The sequence below is a fragment of the Semicossyphus pulcher genome, unplaced genomic scaffold, assembly GCF_022749685.1.
Source record: "Semicossyphus pulcher isolate SPU_LCO1_2020_fin unplaced genomic scaffold, fSemPul1.0.p SCAF_17, whole genome shotgun sequence".
Lineage (NCBI taxonomy): Eukaryota > Metazoa > Chordata > Actinopteri > Labriformes > Labridae > Semicossyphus > Semicossyphus pulcher.
This window is the reverse complement of record NW_027211681.1, coordinates 26,898,330-26,917,564: the sequence shown is the minus strand read 5'-3', so window position 1 is coordinate 26,917,564 and position 19,235 is coordinate 26,898,330. Positions and strand designations below refer to the sequence as shown.

General features: G+C 44.8%; 1 protein-coding gene across 1 annotated transcript in view; it reads left to right on the top strand.

The window, feature by feature from the left end:
- The window catches only part of LOC138594311 (slit homolog 1 protein-like), an 84,038-nt gene that overhangs the window by 10,699 nt on the left and 54,104 nt on the right, over positions 1-19,235 (top strand). Inside the window, exons 2-4 of the mRNA XM_069665371.1 lie at positions 5,370-5,441; positions 8,906-8,977; positions 9,072-9,143. Coding sequence (XP_069521472.1) covers positions 5,370-5,441; positions 8,906-8,977; positions 9,072-9,143 — 216 coding nt within the window. The remainder of the gene's footprint in view (positions 1-5,369; positions 5,442-8,905; positions 8,978-9,071; positions 9,144-19,235) is intronic.

Genomic DNA, 19,235 nt, shown 5'->3' with positions numbered 1-19,235 from the left:
TCTCTGTCTGTGTGGTTCTATGAGCAGGAGGCTTCTGTTGCTTTGTGTATGTATCCTGATACTTGCTGGTCCCTGCATCCTGCACAGATGCTCCATTGATCTGCAGATTAAAATACTTTTTCATTGATTGGATCTTTGTGTCCTCAGATGTATCCTCCTGCACCGTGTTTATGTTTGAATGTTTCAAACGACTTTTAAAGGCAGCTGTGGATGAATTATTGTGCTGATATTTGTGTATATATCCATATCTGTTACTGTCCTTTAATAGAGTGGACAGGGTTTAGATTTAGTTGACCTATTGATTGATTGGATTTTTAAAATAAATGTGGAACCCATGATATTACCTAGATGACTTAATCTGTTTGAATGTTTGCACATGTGGAGACAAGTGCTGATATTAAATGGCGAAACAATGTCTCATAAAACATCAAAACATGTATTTCAACTATGTGATAAACTGCCAACACCAAGGCATTTTCACAGTACGCCCACCCGAACCCTAAGCTAAACCGCTGCCCTGCAACTGTTCTAAACATATTCTTTATATCATTTCAACCATCCACCACAAGAACCAAGAAGACCTGCCTGGCACATCCCAAATATTTGCCAAAACCATCATCAGTTATTTTCAGCGTGTAGGTTGCTAGCTTGAAGGCTGACATTCCTGGTTGGACACAGGTCCTCAGGAGGGACTGCTAGCTGAGCTGCCGCTAACTTAGAGCTAACTCAGCTTGTTCCTGGTTCGAGAGGTCATGACAGAAAGAACATTGAATAAAACAGTTTCATGTTAAAAATCAGCGTCTCTCAGAAGTTCAGAGTCTGTGAGCCAAGCTGCAGCTAACTTTAGCTTCGATTTCTTCTTACATAACTGAAGATACAGAAGTTGAATTTAACAACATCAAAAGTTGACCAAAGCGTTGTACAATCAAACAAAACTCATAACAAGACGAGGTCAGAACCTAGTATGTGGCTAACCGCATCAGGTCAAGGACTGTCCTTATGACGCCGATGACAACGTGTTTGAAAGCAGGTGCACGCTGCGGACGCAGGTGAGGACAGCGGAGGAGCAGCGGAGGAGCAGCCATGCCTACTCCCCAAACAAAGTATCCAGAGCCGTATAGACGGAGAGTCGCATCAGTGGAGGTCCAATATGCTCCGTTAGCCGCCATTGCGATGTCGCAACTCTCTCTCTCTACGGCTCTGAAAGTACCGTCACTCAGTCAGTCAGTCACATACAGACCCGTGTGTAGGGCTGTCCCCGGCGGTCAGCCAAATACAACACAATAAAACACTAAGACCGACGTCGATGAGACTCACGAAGGCTGATAGGAGATGAGGTTGAATTGTCTCATCTTCGTATTGAACAGCCAAATCCACTTTCAAAGTTCTGGTTCGGGTACAGCCTTAAACACGTACCCAGTCATTAGTGTTGGCTCACAAGTAAACAAGGATGGGATTTGACCCACTGGCATTTTCTGTTGGTACTCAATAGTGTCGAGGTTTGACACTGGATCAGGATCATGCCTCTTCTTCTTCACTGTACGTCTTGTACTTCTTCTTCTTTCACCCACACCACGTATATCTCATCATCTCCCCCGTCTCCCCCGCTCCTGCTCTCCCTGCATGTCAGATCTAACAGTGGAGAGCCGAGCTGAGCGGATCAACTGCCTCACTGCCCACTGAGGCTGCGATTGTGTGTGTGTGTGTGTGTGTGTGTGTGTGTGTGTGTGTGTGTGTGTGTGTGTGTGTGTGTGTGTGTGTGTGTGTGTGTGTGTGTGTGTGTGTGTGTGTGTGTGTGTGTGTGTGTGAGACGCGTTCTGCTTTAATGAGCTATTGTTTGGCAGAGTCGCCACTCAAGGGGAGTCTGTCGCTCCGCTGACCCCTGACCCCGCCATGCGGCACAAAACTCAATTAAGCACGCCTCATCAGGGCTGTATCTGCGCTCCCTCGTGCCTCTCTCCTCCTCCTCACACAACAAAGACAAATCTGTGGAGTGTTTTGCAATTAGCTACTGATTTTTTCAGACTGTGTGTGTGTGTGTGTGTGTGTGTGTGTGTGTGTGTGTGTGTGTGTGTGTGTATGTGTGTTTTAGCATCCGTACTTGCTACTATAGCAGTGGTCATTGCTCAATATACACCTCTCTCCCTGCTGATGCTTGTTTAGCCCGTGCAGTCTAACTGTCAGGGTGATTTCACACACATCCAGGGAGTGATTCTGGACCCCCCGCCACGACCCGTCTCCATCCGCCCTCCATCCCTCCCTCCATCCCAGCCAATCCCCTGCTTCTGTTCTTCCCCCAGTCCATCACAACTACCTCCTCCTCCGTCTTCAGACTGTAAGACCTCCAAAAGTCTTCAATCCTTCAATTATTGTTTCACCATCAAACATTTTCCCCAAAGACAAGCCAGACAATGGCTTAATGCATCAATGTGGCCTTCTTGACGAGCTGCCAAAGCAACACAAGCTAACATGATATACCACCAGGTATTTTGACCAGTTGACGTTACGCTAATTAAAAACTTTTGCTTACCAGATAAGATGGCCTCTATTATGTGCATCCATTGACAATCCTATTCTTAATACTCTGCTATCCTGATGGATCCTCTGTAAGACGGAGAAAACTAATGTGGGTGTAGATCTTCAAACAATACTTGAATAGTCAGTGAGTATTGAAATGCTCTTCCTAAGTTGGGTACCGCTAATCAGGATCGTTCAACAGCAGTCCTCTCTAACTGTGCGTTCACACGAGTGCGAGTTTGACCGCCGGATCGAAATTCGCATTTAAATAACAGGCGAATATTCGCCCTTCGCTTCCGGAATGGAGGAGAGGAAGCAGGGCTTATCTCCATGGTTACCAACGGCGTCAGGAGAATCTCGATGTTGACAGGCTTTTGCTACACCACGTGACGTGAATTCGCCGAGGATTTTTTTCAACTCAAGCGAATTCGCGTTGGATCATTCGCGTCATTTGTGCCGCCCGACGCAAATTTGTGTCTACTCGCTTCGTTGCATTGACTTTGTAAGTTATCTCACAGCAGATTCACTTCTATTCGCGTTTGGTGTGAACGCACACTAATACTTAGCCTGCTGTTGCCTTTCCAGCTTCAGTCCTCTGAACCATTGTTGGGAGACCTGTGGTTTCTTCAGCCTGAGCTTTAGCCTGGCTCGTAGCTGATAACTATCTATATAAATGACCACTAGAATAGAAATGATGCTTGTAATGTTGCATAAATCAGGCGCTTTGCTCTCTGAATGTTACCGAGTTACCAACAGAGCATAGCATCACGCCGGACAGGGGGCGGAGATTAGCGTGTCGACACAGGTTTGTGTTCCCAACAATGCCAATCGGAGCCGAGACGATAATTACCCGGTTCTATTTGACCCGGGTCTGAATGCCGATTGTAACCTTTCCCATTAAGCAAAAAAGCCGGGTGTCAGCTGGTTTTTGACCAGTGGGAAAGCGGCTATACTCCACAGTACATCGTCATACCCTGTGATCACTAACACACAGGAGAGACTAACTTCCCATGACAAACCCTAAGTCACACTAACACAGGACCACCTTCCTTTGAGGGGGAGGCTTTGACAGCAACACTCGGATGGGTGTTATAGACTCAACGTTGGAGTAAGAGGGACAAACGACCAATGACAACTTGGTCGACTGAGACGTTTTACACGTTAGGAAGGGGAATGTTTTCGTGGCCACAATAAGGAAAGCAAACATAAACTCTGTCATGGTACATAAGGGTGCACAGGTGTGTATCAGAATAGAAGTAGAAGAAGGGAACAGCCTTGAGTTTATCGCCTCTGTCAGGTCTCATTTTCCGTCATAGACGTGTATTTCTGTCTCTTTCTTCTTTGCCAGGTGTTCTCTTTGCATTTCTATGAGCGAGGTGTAGACCCAGTTCACTCACCCAAACCACAACATCCACGCTCTCTCTCTCTTTGCCTTTCTCTCTCTCTTTCTTTCCCTCTGTTGCACAGGACAGGACAAGGTCACTCTCTGCTCCACCCTTTACAGTAGTCCAGGAACATGACACTCCACACACACACACACACACAGGTATGCACACAGGGTTCAGCTTACCTCTCCTTCCACAAAGCCTCGTGGGAAGAGTGACATCATCCCCTCTCTTTCTTCGCAGCTGTCCATCAAGGTAGACAATGAGGTCATAGGGTTAAACCCCTCCCGACTGTGCCGGATAGATCGCCTGCCCGAGTATCACGTAACACACACTAACTAAATGCACGGACAGAAGAGTGAACACATACGGGGAGCATTTATATAAACGTAAGGAAAACGAAACATGACGCTTGTGTCAAAGAGAATCGGTTTCATCTCAGCAGGACTCTCGTTCTGAACGTCTGACCAAACGTCGCAGAGAAACCGTTTACATGTTGTTGTTTTTTTTGCACCTTAAGCACACGATCACAGATTTACAGTAAAGGAAAAACAGATTGTCCTCAGAGTGACCTCCCACTGAAAAGACTTTCACAGTGGGAAATGTGGGAAAATAACCCCAGAGAGAGGAACAAAGTGCCGTATTGTTCGGAGACATTTCTCCAGTGAAGTCATGTAAAGTGTCCTCGAGGAAAGAGCGAACCTTCTGTGCAGTAAAACAGGACGAGCTTGACTTTAAAGAGAGCTCTAGAGGAGAGTCACTATTATTGTTTAATTTTGTACTATTGTACTCTGAAGTGTTTTTTACCCACATATAGACACATTTTCAAACAACCTGAAAACGTCTGCTGTCATAAACCACTTATTAGCGCACGCTCAGTTCCCCTTCACGGACAAGCTGAATGTCTGCATCCTGATTACATCCTGTCGTCTTCTGCTTAACTCCTGCTGCTGAGCTTTTTAAAGCTGGTCATGTCGGCTTGTTTACCGACCTTGCGACAGACTAACCTTACAGCCTGATACCTCAAAGTTGCTGTTTCTGAACACAATGGACATGCTGGGCTCCCAGCATGGGTCAGATAATATTTTTATAACTTAAAAACATCAGACTGAACTTGAAGTGTTGGCTTGCAAACAAAGGGTGAAATTGTCGGGCTTTTGAAATCGTGGCAGTTTAAGATGTAACGTGTTGCAAACGAGCGGTTGGTCTCCCCCGTGCTTTGACGCTCTTTACAGACCACACGCATGACATGTAAGAACAATACTACAGATTAAAAGATACATGCAGACTTCCCTGACAGTATTATCTGTTCAGCAAACACAGAACAAAACACAAATATGAACTTTACCTGTTAGCAGCCACTATTCCCACCACAAAGGACAAAATGTACAGTAATACGTTTGATGTACTGATGCTGACCGCTGTCCTCAGTTCTCTAATCTGCTGTCGTCTCTTTTTGTTTTTCAGCGATCTGAACGGAAACAACCTGACTGTGATCAGCAAGACGAACTTCTCTGGTCTCAAACACCTCAGAGTCCTGTAAGTAACACACCTTTGTTCCTGCTCTCGCAGCAGGCTATGAAATAGTCCCCAAAATAATAAAGATGGAAAACTTGAAGACTTATTCCCCTTTTTTCTTTTGTCTTGGACAGCATGAATAAAAATAATGTATTTAAAACAGAAGCATGTTATATGCCAGCAATACTAAAGCCTTCAGGAAGGCTGGTTACCTGGTGTATAAAGGGAGAAGGTTGGGAGAGATGGAGGGGTCCAACAAACACGGGACTTACTCTAACATAGACAGTTTGAGTCACCTGTGACACCAAAACTGACACAAGGTAATTAAAGGGCCAGTTCGCTGATTTTCAGCCTCAGTCCTATCATGCTATTATGGTGAGCTGATGCCATTATGGTAGGAAAAAATGCAATTTGGCTCTGTGCCTGTGGAGGACGCTTTCCGCTTCTCCAATGGGCCCTGGGAAACCTCCGCTAGACTACGTAAAACGCGCCAGCTGGCGGAGACCAGGGAGCTCGCTAAACTACACTTCCTTAATCCAGGACGCCCGCCTCTCCTCCTTTTAATGTATGTAATGTGTGTAGTTTATAGTTTCCTTTATGCCCTGTATTTTAGGAGAACCAGAATCAATTTAAACCAAGTAGTGTCTAAATCTACGGCCAGAGTATACTTGCTTTTTAACCTTAGGTTCACATACACAACTGGCTGTCTCGTGAACGTAATAGTTCACATACTTGTCTCTGGACTACGCGTGTTACTGGAGGACATCTCTAGAGGGCGCACCAGAGAGCTCAGGCTGTTACAGCTACCTTATGTGTGGGATGTAAACAACAAACATGGAGACCCTCGAGGATGTTACTGTTATTACTGCCTGGTGACAGAACACACCGTCTGCACCGTCCCCGCTCCGTCTCTCCAACATGTTCCTCCGTGCACGGACGTAACACTCCCGGACTTGTTTCCATTTAGTTTTGCAGGTTTCCACGTCGACTTCTAAAACAGAACTTATCTGTCTGCAGCTGTTTGAAAGGCATGTTTGTCTCTGTGCAGTGGCAACGACATATCGTACAGATGTGGATAATTGTGGACTTGGTCTATCAGCTCGTCTTCAGAACTTTCTGTTGTCCCTGCTGCTGTGTCGACCCTGTCACATCCCCTCTGCCTCTACACTGCCCCTACTGCTCATGTGCAGACTGCAGCTTGCATTAATTTTTGCGGATGTGCACAGCCGATGTGGCAGCCATCATGCACATGAACGAGTAGCTAAAAGCAAGAATATCTCCGGCTTTACTGCGATCATTATTTTTAGTGGGGGTTTTTTTGTTTGGACATCTTAATGTCGGTCAGGTTAAGGCACCAAAGCTGCTTCATAAGTTTAGGAAAAGAAGTACTTTAACAGTGACTTCTGGTTAATAACAGGACACAAACAACTGTCTCCTGGGTGACAGTGTGGTCATTCTGACTGACACAAAAAAAGGAAATATGAGTCCTTGTGCACGAATCTCATGACTGCCAGGAGCCTGTTTTTCAGCTACATGTACCTCTTGGCAAAGTTTTATTCTACAAGCCACTAAAATCGAGAACAACTTAGAATGAGTGCGATGTTTTAATGAACTCATTTACAGGTTTATGTGTTGTTGTTGTTTTTTAGTTAAGACTATAAACAGGAGCATTTCGGGTAGTAGAGAGCCCACAACATGTCCTACAGCTGTCAGGCTCTTTGTTTACAGGACAACAGCTTGTTGTGTGTTCACATTCTCTCCCACATTTTATAACTGGTTTCCAGTCTGGTAGGAATGTGGGAATCATTCCTGTGGTGCCACCAAAAGCCAGAGGGAACAGACGGATGCTTTAGCTCAGCAGCGACACATGAGCCACCCAGAGGTGCTCGTTGGGTGTCAGTGTCAGTCACATTTACAACAGGGAGGGGGTTTATGTGTGACCTTTTGACCTGGAAACACAGTGCCCGGTGGGAGAGGCTCACTGATGGTGGTTTCCTGTGTTAACCTGAGGTCCGGGACTGTGTGAGAGTCACTGATGGGACATGAGGTGTGAAAAGGATGACGTGCCAGGAGACTAATGACATCTCCGGAGGCCCGCTGAAAACAGATTAGCAGCCTGCTGGGAGCCCGGGGCTCGTTTCTGTCAGGAGGGGATTGAGTGTTACACCAGTGGTTTACGACGGGGAAGTCTGCAGAGAGTATTAATCAAACAGCAGCAGTGACTGTGTGAGCGGAGGCTTTGTTTTTCCAAAGTGATTAATGACAGGCTGAAAGATGTTGTCTGTTGTTTTGGTCTGTGCAGCGCCTCACTCTAATTATTTTGGGTGCAGAGGGTCGAAGTTCGTGCAAATTGCCTCAAATGTCTCCACAAAAAATAATGAAGTGCTCTCGCTCGTAGTTTTCTAATTATCTAAATTACACATTCAAGCCACCCTCAATTACTTTGATTCACTCAATGCACTGATGTTTGTTGCTGATAAATCCTGATGTCTATCGAGAGATAAACAGTGCATGCTTAAGTAATGTTTTTTGAGCAGGTCTAACGGACAAATATTTACTAAACAGACTTTTAATTCAAGGACAATAAAGCTATTAGGACATATTTATAACTGTGTGTTTACTACAAAGCCTACAGTGAGTCAGGATATTAAAACATTTCCTGACTACAACTTTTTCAGTGTTTCAAATCACATAACCGTCGATGTACTAGCTCTGCTCCAGGGCATCAGTTTGCACGGCTCACTGACAGCATGTAAGATAACTATAAATATGTTGTTTTAAAAATCCATCTAACGCATGAGCCTCTGCCAACACAAGTCACGCAGAAGCTGGGTGGTGCTAGTTTGGAAAGAGTTGCTGTGATGGGCTAGTTACAAGCAAGCCCACCCTGACTGGTCGTTTTATTCAGCCCGGATGAGAAAAAAACTAAATTCAAATCGGTGGCTGGCTGCTCTCAGACAGATCATTTCGATTTAGTATCGTTAGTCACACAAATTGATCATAATTTGTTATTTTAACCAAATTCTAAAAACATAATGCTGCCTACTGTAGCATTAAGCTATCAGAGAAACAAGCCAAGCTAAAGTACGCAGCAGCTCGGCTCGTAGCTGCAAGTGCCCTGCCAGAGAGCTTTGAAAAAACACTGATTTTTAACGTGAAACTGTTTTTTTCAGTGTTTTATTGGTTTTAATTTCCAAGTCTGTCTGTTTTGGGGAGGAGGAGACCATTAGAGATAATCCGGCTCCTGGTAAAAACCTCATGAACAATGAACACATACAGAATCCTAAACGGGAAACAAGCTGAGCACGGAGAAAAAGCTACCTTGTGAAGGTTCAGCTGCAGCCTCTCCTGAGGTCATGTGTCATAAAAAACATCAGAGAAACACTGATTTCTAATCTGTGTCTTTACTTGTAATAACTGGGTCAGCATGTTATAGAGAGGAGGATGATTTCTACCTCTAATTTTCTTATTTATTTCTTTTGCAGCCATCTGATGGAGAACCAGATCAGCATCGTTGAGAGAGGAGCCTTTGATGAGCTGAAGGAGCTGGAGAGACTGTGAGAGCGCACACAGACACATTCTCATGAGTAATCACCAACATCTTCACGTGAGGTTTTTTAATGCAGCGTGTTCTTGTTTCTGTGCCTCCAGTCGCCTCAACAAGAACCGGCTCAGCCAACTTCCAGAGCTGCTGTTTCAGAAGAACGAGGCCCTGTCTCGGCTGTGAGTACATTTCCTACTTTCACTCTCTCTTCGTACCCTGTCCTCCTCACGCCTCTCCGTCTGTCGTACCTGCAGTGTTTATTAAAGTGCAGACACACCGATGATTGTTGGACCAGCTACACGGATATTTGGGCGTCAACAGTCCAAAATCTGGGTCAGCTGCGTTGATAGCGGACACGTAAAATCCTGCACTGTGTGGTATTTAGGGATGCTGATTATTTCCCTCCTGATCAGGTCGCTGCATGCTGGTGTCATTAAAATAATTAAAATGCTTTTACACCTTAAATAAGGACCAAAAATAATAATGATTAGAAATCAGCGTGTTGTGACAAAGACTGTTATAACTCATGTTTCAGTGGAGAACCACAGCTCAGCTGAAGTTCATGCAGAGTTCACGTGTCGTTCCTTTCCAACATTTTACCAACACTTCGTGTGTTTTTGAGCTTTTTTCTGGGCAAACTGCAGCATCAAATTCTAACTATTGGATTTATAAGTTCTGTATGAAGACCCTCGAATCTTTAACTGGACTGGACTTTAACTGGTTCTCTCTTTGTGATGAATTATAAGTGTGTGGCTGTAGTTTGTGTTGAGGACAGGTTGCATACAAATGCACAGATGTTGTAGGCAGACGCCACTGCAGTTATGGCAGCTTGTCAACTTCTGGTAATCTCACAGATTCGTGTGGATCTCATGGTCCCAACAAATGTTCACAGATCTGTTTAACCCAATAATTAAAAATTAAATGCACATATAACTGATTGTTTTTGCCAGAGATATGAACGACCTGAGAATCAACCTTCAGTGCAGCAAACCTGGAATTCAAACTGCTACACAAGATGCAGCTGTACAGCTTACGGATGCTATTCTATAATGATTCTATACATACTTTAAATTACTAGTATTTTAGTGTAAAGAAGTAAACCATCTGTTATGCAGAGGAACAGCAGAGAGAACTTTTCCTGCTGCTTCGGGCTGAGTGGCTGCTAGACTTCGGATCAAAAATTGACCCATTTTTCTCACCTAGAAAACACTGCAAATAGTCTCCCTTTGGACAGCAGGAGCTCCACCAATCACTTTCAGAGTCCCAGCGGAGCCGTGGGCACAGCCGAGCTTTAATTTGACACACACACACACGCACACACACACACACACACACAGCTTTTTTTCTTGTTTAATAACTGAAACTTGGATGCAGTCTGTTACTATGCGGCTAAATGTGTCAAACACACACACACACACACACACACACACGCGGCTCTGAAGTCTTTGTTATCGATGTGTGTTTGCAGTGTAGGATAGGGGAAGGTATCTGCTACTGCCTGGAGACGCCTGGATACACACACACAAACACTGCTGCAGCGGGAGAAAGCAAAGCAAACACATCGGAGCTCTTTAATTAACTCTTCCCACTGATGGATTTATGACGTTAATGACATAAATGTGTTTCTGTACGTGTGTGAGAGCGTTTACGTGTGTGAGAGAGACACTCTTACTTTTCCTCTGAGCACAGAGGGCGATGAAAAATACAGCTTATTACAGAGAGTGTGTGTGTGTGTGTGTGTGTCTGTGAATGTGTGTGTGTGTGTGTGTGTGTGTGCGAAGGGATACACAGAAAGTATGAGAGGGGATACAGAGTGAAAGAAAGTGTGTGTGTGTCGGTCACATTGTGGATGTTTGTGTGTCTGTCCTGATTATTTGCTGTTTGCCTTTTTGGCAATTTCACACTCTGGCTCCCATCAGGGAATGCCGAGATGGACTTGGCGTGTTCGATCAATCAGCGCGCACACACACACACACACACACACACACACACACACAGTGCAAAGCCATTAGCACTTCCTCCAGCAGGAGTGATTTCTTTTCCTCCCGCTGTGTTGATGGACTCTCTAAAGCCCGATATTCCTCGAGAACACACACACACACACACACACACACACACACACACACACACACACACACACTGGGCTGCTTTTTGTTTGTGTGAATTTTCCTTTCTTTGGCCAAATTACCTTCCACACATCAGTCACCTTTTGTCGACCTGTCTTTCTCCACACGTCCGTCTCTCCTCCTCCACTTCTTTCTTTTGTTCCTCTTCGGTGTTCGAGGCTCGTGGTTTTGGACATTTACAGTGTTTTTAACATCCTTTCATCTTCTACTGCTTTAAGTAGGGTGTACTCAGGCCATCCCAAACCTGAGGAGAAAATCATACACTGTGTAAGTAATATACGTAGCTACCATGGCGTCACCCATTGGTTTCCTTGACGGCTTAAATGAAGCCAAAATATGGCGGCCGCCATGTTAGTTTACTGGAGCCTGTAGGGACCGACTTTGGGTGAGAGGGTGGAGCTGCAGAGGAGCGAGTGGTTGGCAACACCAAGTTATCAAAGCTAAACAGTCTGTGTCTGTGGTTGATGCATTAGCTGGTGAATGAGCTAGTTTAACTCTGTGTTTCCCTCAGAGGAGATTCTGTCTGTGCTGGTGACTGACTGCAGGTGTTCTCGCTCGCCCGGTGAGAGAGCGGCAGGTGAACGACACGTACTGGGAAATGTAAAATGTCACTTCTGTCTTGAGCGCATTCGCCGTGGTGGTTCTGCTTAGCGGAGGACATTGTTGAAACAAAGTCCAAAACGAAGTGTGCCGAACTGATAAATGAAGAAAAAAAGAGAGTCACATTGTGTCCAAAAAAGTTGCTAGGAGACTGTTTATAAGTTAAATTTGTCACATAACGACAGAGCGTCGGAGAAGCACGTCTCACATGCTTGGAGTCCGGCTCCGCCCCTCTGGGAAATGTAAAATAACCGATCTCATCACTACGGTCCGCTGTAATCTCTCGAACCAGGAAAAGCCAACAACTCCTGACTCCTATTTACTGGCCGACGATTAAATAAATGTTTGATAAACACAGAGCGTAACAAGCAGCAATAGCTCGCTATTCACAGTATTCCTGCTACTTAGTGTTAAAAATATATCAATACAATAACACTAGCAACTCACTGAAAAGCTGGAGCTCAGACTTGCTGCAAGACCAGATGGTTCCATAAGTCACACAGAGACAGGTTGTGCCCCCCCAGTTATCTTTAACAGTAAAATTAGCTATTGATAACAAAACCATTTTTTGTACCGGGCTGTAAACATGTTTATTTCTGCATTTTCCCATCTGCTGTAATGTTATTTCTTGGTGTCTGGAGCCTCAAGTGGACAATCAAAGAATTGCAGTTGTTTGCCGCTTGGAGAATCTCTTCAGAGTGTTCTTATTCGACTGGCTGTCCACATCCAGGAAGGTCCATGTTGACTGTACATGGCTGTCTACTGGAGCAATTTTGAACGCATTCGTTTTTTACACCTTAAATTTAGTTAAAAAAAAACCGAGCCCAGTTTTAAAATACTGGAATTCCTCTGAAACAACAAAGATGCAAACATCAACTTAAATAAACTCAAGACTGAACAGAGCGTGGATGAAATGCAGCCTGAAGAGATTTAGGTCGAGTAAAACATCATGCTTGTCTTGTTTATTTAGAGACCATTCGGAGCTAATGCATCTGTTACCTGATCCACGTCTCCAAACCTCTGATTGAAACATATTGATTATGAACTCGCACATTCAACACACAGTCCACGTCAGCGCTGAAGGAGTCTGTTTGCTGCATTGCTTTTACCCTGACCTGCAGAGTGTGGTCATATTTTAAAGCTACAGCATTACAAAGCTTCGTGTTGTTGTCTGTTTTCAAACCGTTTTGGATTAAAATGATTCAGCTCCCTGACTGCTTAACTTCCATTCATAACTCAGGTGTTGTTACACTTCCCTGCAGGTTGTCGTATGAACACCTGCTCGATGTTAGGAAGCCTCCTGCTGTTGTGTCTGTCAGGATAATCAACATGATCGCAGCTTTCTCTTCTGTCTTTGCTCGTCTTCCTCTCTTATGCGCTCTCCTTCCTCTCTTCCTCCGTCTTGTTGTCCTCTTCCTGATTTTCTCCTCTCTCTCTCGCTCCCCCGTCTTTTGTTGGCTGTGAGCGGTTGTGAGAAGAGTTCGCTCCACACCCAGTAACAGTGCTTTGTGTGTTTTGATGATACCCAGAGGCTGCCGGAATGTGTGTGTGTGTGTGTGTGTGTGTGTGTGTGTGTGTGTGTGTGTGTGTGTGTGTGTGTGTGTCAGGGTGCCCCCTCCTTGCACCTCCCTTTAGCCCAGGGGAACCCAAGAATTATGGGAGTGTAGTCTGTCTCTCTCACACACACATACTCACCTTGACCTGGAGGTGAACTGTGTGGTTAGCCAGTGGAAACGGAGCTTCAGCAGGTGCACCGCAGATTTATGGGATTCACACCTTCAGGACTATAGTGCTACTTCCTGTCAACTCTGGGCGTCAATTGGAGTACAACTGTGTACGACCTTTTGCAACTGAATTAGGTCTGAAAAGTGACAGCAAGCAACGGGATTTTTATTCCTCAGTGAACATTTTCTAATGAGTTTATGGTTTCAGTCTCTAGTTTAAAGTCTTCTTTAATACAGCACGATGTTCATGTAGTAAAAGATGCTCCCATTTAGGGTAAAAAAGACGATAAAGCAGGGTAGTATTGACCAATCACATATCAGCAGGCTGCGCTGTATGCAGGAAAAACACGGAGAACAAAAGCAGGCGGAGCTTAATCGGAAACAACATCCCGGCTCCCATCAGCCTCATCTGACGATGATCTAGCTTCTTGTTAATCTCTATGAACAGACATCTGCAGCAAGTTCAGCTAACAGTCTGTTCTAGATCAAAAATTCAACTTAACATAAATTCGCTTGTCACAAAAGCCGTACAGCGTTTAGATTTCCCGTCTTCCTCGAATGCATCATAAATGATGGCTCCGCCCTCCGTCTCATGTTAAAGTCGTTTCCTTCTCCTCTTGAGGACAGACCTGACAAAGCTTCATGTTGTTCCTAATCTGCATCATGATGTTGTTCTTTCAGCAAACTGAAGAGCCGTTAATTAAAGTCGATCACAAGAGAATCTGTTTCTGTTTGGGCTTCATCCCGCTGCAGTAAGCCAGAGTGCAGCCTCTGTGTAACTTCCTGTTTACAGTGAGACTGAGACTCAGCACAGACAGATGAACGGGCGCTCCTCCGGGGGATGGGACGAACCGAGAGATGACAGCGTTTATTTAGCAGACACATCTGGAGGTTTGATCTGAACACACGGTCACTCCTCAAGCTGCTGACCGGACTGTAAACAATGCAGCGCACGGAGGAGGAAGGCTGGGCTGGAAGTCTTTTATCGCTAAACGCAGAGAAGTTAGTCATCGTTCCCAGAGACAAACATCACAGTTATCATGAATTTTCATTCATGCATTATTGTCTGAAAATAATCACGTTTACCCTCATTTTTAAACGACATCGTTTCTCCTGACAGCCGGCTTTTCACCCTGCTCTCCAGGGTTTGTAACAGGTATAAACACTTCTGATTGCAGTCGTGGTCAAACAACACCTTCTACCACCTATGATAGAGCCAGCTAGTTATGATAGAGTGTCCCCTGCCTCTTACAGGGCATTAAAAAGATGTTCGCCCCTATGTGTGTGCGTGCCCTTCAGTTACAGTAACTTTCCCCTCACACACTCGGAGAGTTCCTCTCATTAGGCAGAATGTCAGAGCCGTCCTCATTAGCACTCTTGATTGACATTTGAGCGTGGCTAATTAGCGGTGTGAGGCTAGCAGAGGTGGTGATGGCAGCCGTGTAGAAGCTAACCGGAATGTGACCCCGCCGTTTAGCCGACTAATTTACTGAGAGAGAGGAAGAGCGCTCCGGAGTGATACGTCTGAGTGTGTGATAATTGCTTGTATTTGCATTTGTACTGTATAATTGTCTGCGTGTGTCTGTGTGTGTGTCTGTGTGCAAGCACTCATACATGTGCTAATTACACAGATTTGCATGCAACAGCAAGCGTGTGTGTGTGTGTTGTGTTTTTGCATGACATTATTATTTATTGGTGTGTTCAGCATGACAGACACTGAGAGAGAGAGTGTGTAGGTGTGTGTACATGTATTAACTAATGTTCTATTGTGTGTAAATGATGCAGTTTTTATGCGTCTGCTGTCTCGTGAGAGAGCTGCATGTTTGTGGATCTTCTCTCCCTCCTGTGGTTAAACCTGATGATGTTTAAATTCCTTTATGTGATTAAAATTAAATACAAAAATGTAGTTTTGATGGACTCGTAGTATAAAGATACGTCCAAACTTAATGTCCAAAATTCAACGTACTAAGAGCATTGGGCTCCCTCTCAAACCCGTCCATCCAACCTCCACCCTTTCAAAGTCTGTTTCCTGGGTGTAGGATGAGAATGCTGACGAGCTTTGCATTACAAATACTGCAATTGAAATGTCTGCATCAAGGTGCAGTGGTTAGCGCTGTCGCCTCACAGCTAGAAGGTTCCTGGTTCGAATCCCGGTTCAGACGTAGTGGGCCTTTCTGTGTGGAGTCTTCATGTTCTCCCCGTGCATGCGTGGGTTCCCTCCGGCTTCCTCCCACAGTCCAAAGACATGCTCTTTGGGTTCGTTGGTGACTCTAAATTGCCCGTAGGTGTGAGCCTGAAAGGATGTCTGTCTGTCACAGCTTCAGACTCACCAGCTTGTGGTCTGCCACGTAGACACAATGGGCCTCATTTACGAACAGTGCGTACGCACGAATCTGTGCTTGAACTGTGCATACGCACGTTTGACGCACAAATCTGGGATTCATCAATTTGTTCTTACCTAAATTTCTCCGTACTCTGCGAACAAATTTAGAACTCCCTCAGACCATGCGTACGCACAAATGATGAAAGAAATGTCCTAGGAAATGTTAACACATCCTTTTAACTAAATGCACACTATATTAAAACTTCATTTATTGAAAAAGAAAAAGGCTTTAATAGACAACAATAATTGAATTTACTAATGTATGGACCAAACGTAACCTCATAACTTATTGTCATATAATTAAAATCTTCAATTATAGCAGTTGAGTTAGTTTATTAAGTTTACATTAGAGTAGACCATATGAAAATGTTCATATTGAAATGTAACACTTTTGTCACAATTGTTTCTATTTCTGCTGATGTGAAATTTTTCTCTTTACCTTTTGAGGCCATCTCTCACGTTCTTTCAGCTTCTCCGTAACACCGCTCTCTTCATGCGGCACCAAACAGATGTCCTTATATAGAGAAATAGAGGCGTGGCAGTATGCTGATTGCAGATCGCGGACACGCGCCTGTCAATTTACAATGGTTCTGATTTACTAACATACGCACGGTGGTGAGAACAAAATTGGCCGGTACGCACGTGTCATAAATCTGACGGTGATTTTGCGCAAGTACTTATTTTTTGCGGAGAGTAAGAACATTTCTGCGTAGATATTAGTGAATGAGGCCCATTGTGTAAACCCTTTGACGGTTGCGCTAGCTTTCAGAACACCAGATCTGCCATGTTGGCCGTGATTATACAATTTGTTTTGATGACAGAGTAAATTCCATTAGCGCAGCTTTCCTGGTCCTCGCTGTTACGTCCTAAGCTTTGCACCAGTGCATTTAAATGGAGAGGTATCACTGCGACTCCGACTCGAACAAGCTGCAGCAGAGACAGACCTGGCATCCATTGTTTGGTACCTTTAAGAGTTTTGAGTTTGGTACATAAGCCGAGTAGTATAAATATATTTTCATCACTTCCTAAAAGCTCAAACCTAACATTCGAAACACACTCGTACAAGCAGCTTTGGGTTTAAAGAGTCCAGCCGACAGCAGATATGCCTGCATGTGTTCACTCCATTTGCACATGCATACATTTCTATATTTACATTATCTGCAGGGCTCAAATCCGTCATCGCAGAACACACAGGAGCAGGATTTTCCCAGAATTTAAGTTTCCTCAAAGCTGGGACGCGGAGACGCTCCCTGCTGTGTGTGGTAACAGCTTCTCTCTGGAAAACAGGATCTGTGGTAGAAGACGGACAACATCACTCCCTCTATGAAAACCTCCTCAGCTGTTATTCTTCAGCACAGTGTGTGTGTGTGTGTGTGTGTGTGTGTGTGTGTGTGTTTGCAGAAACTGTGTGTGTGTCTGCATACAGCGTGTGTTTGTGGGAGGTCAGGTCAGGAGCATGTCTGTCATGTCTGTCCAAAGTAAAGACAACGCAGTGAGGGCAGACAGAAAAGCATGATGGGAAAAACAACACACGACTGTTCAAACAGGCCATCGCTGAACTTAGTTTGGCTCTGAGACAAATATCAGTGAGAGACGGCCACATTCAACTCTCACATCTCTGTGTCCATGGTTACAGTTTCATCGTCTCTCTCTCCCACTTTCTTTCCCTTCTTTACTCCTCCTACTCGTTGTTTCCTTTCATTCATCACCTGCTCTTTTTTTATATGAAGTCCTCTGCTCCCCTGCGAATGGATGCAGTGAGGAAGAGAAAAAAAGCACATTGGAAAGAGGCAAGATGTGAAGGAAGGCAAAGATGGTGCGAGGAGAGATATGGGAAGGGAGGGAAGAAGAAGAGGGAGAGGTGAAGGGAAGGAATGAACACACTCATACTGCAGTTTGTGGTGTTTTAGTTGCGTTGCTTTGCGGCGCAGACACAGGCTTCATGACCTCTTAACGTGTTATTTTTCACTCACCCAAAATCTGAAATACCTCCAAACAACTGATGACGAGCCGCTTCAGGGGGCCGGTGTTTCGGTTTAACGAGTGGTTCGTTCTCTTCCTGTTGAAGCAGAACAACGAGCAGTGTTCACTATGCGACTGAGCGTCAGTAACCTTTGCACAAACAACACCTCAAAGACGCGACAGAGGAGTATTTTGAGATCGTAGCCATTCAGGAGGACAGCTACATATTCTCTTCCGACAGCTGCTGTAACCACGACAACCACAAATTCAGCTGAAAGTCTCCAGTTAACATGGTCGCTCGTGAAACTGAAACCTCTCCGTCGCCCCCTGGAGGAGCGGCTGTTAGTTTAGGGAGCGCTTCATTTGATATGCAGCGGGCGGAGCATTTAAAATGTCACAGTCAGTCATGTTTATTTAATCGTGGGAAGAAAAATATCATGATCAGGATTAATATTCCATTCATTGTGCAGCCCTAATTTGACTCATGTCCCATCTGTTAACATGGAGGAGGCAGGCTTTATGAGCTATACTGCAGCCAGTCAGCAGGGGGCGACAGAGAGGGTTTGGCTTCACTTTTAGGGAGCTGTCACGTCGTCCAGCCTTTTATACAGTGTGGATGAAACTGGTAGTGTTCAGGGTCATTTTTCATTCTTTCTCAGGTTGAAAAAAAAGACAAAAAAAAGAATGAACATGAATTGAGCGCTTTAAAGGATTTTAATGCATCCTCAGAACATAGTTTTTCTCTGCGTTTTGTTCTTTTGTCCACACAAACGCTGCTTTCGGTCACTGAAAACGGATCTTTTGTAAAACTCCGGCCAGGGTGAAGACTTTTAGAAACTCTGTTTCCGCGGAGACGTGTAGACGGAGTGCACTGCGTGACGTCAGGCTGTGAGCCATTATCTCCTTTGTGAGGCGTCACAAATGAGGCGACATTCCTTGCAAAATGAAGGACGTGACATAAACAGTGATGCTTAACAGGAGTTTTTCCATGTTTACACATACATGTACAGTTACGCGTCCACTATATTGAGGAACAGAGGCGTCGGGAAAGATTTTTTCAGACTTTTACTGGCCGTGTTTCTTCTTCTTCTTCTTGTTACGGCCGCCACCGCTCACCTCCCCGTGTGTGTGTGAGTAGTTATGTTGGAGTGTGTTGGATTGTGTGTGTTGCTGCCTGGGGAGTCGTATCCTAAGGTTGATCTTCTTCACCTGCGCTGATGGCTGGAGGATAACGGACTGGTGTGTCGGCCCAGAGAGACGGCCAATCAGAGGAGAGCAGAACTGAGAACTGGCTCCACCTACGAGCTGGGTCGTAACATTCTGCTCTGCATGACCGGGTTATATCGCCGCCTGTTGGTGTGGTGTTCTCATGACAGCGTGTCTGTTGTGTTTTTGTCTTTTCATTTGGACAGATTTTTTATAACCGTGCTTGTGTGGACGGGGTTTTTGTAAATGAAGGAGGCAAAAACTCAGTTT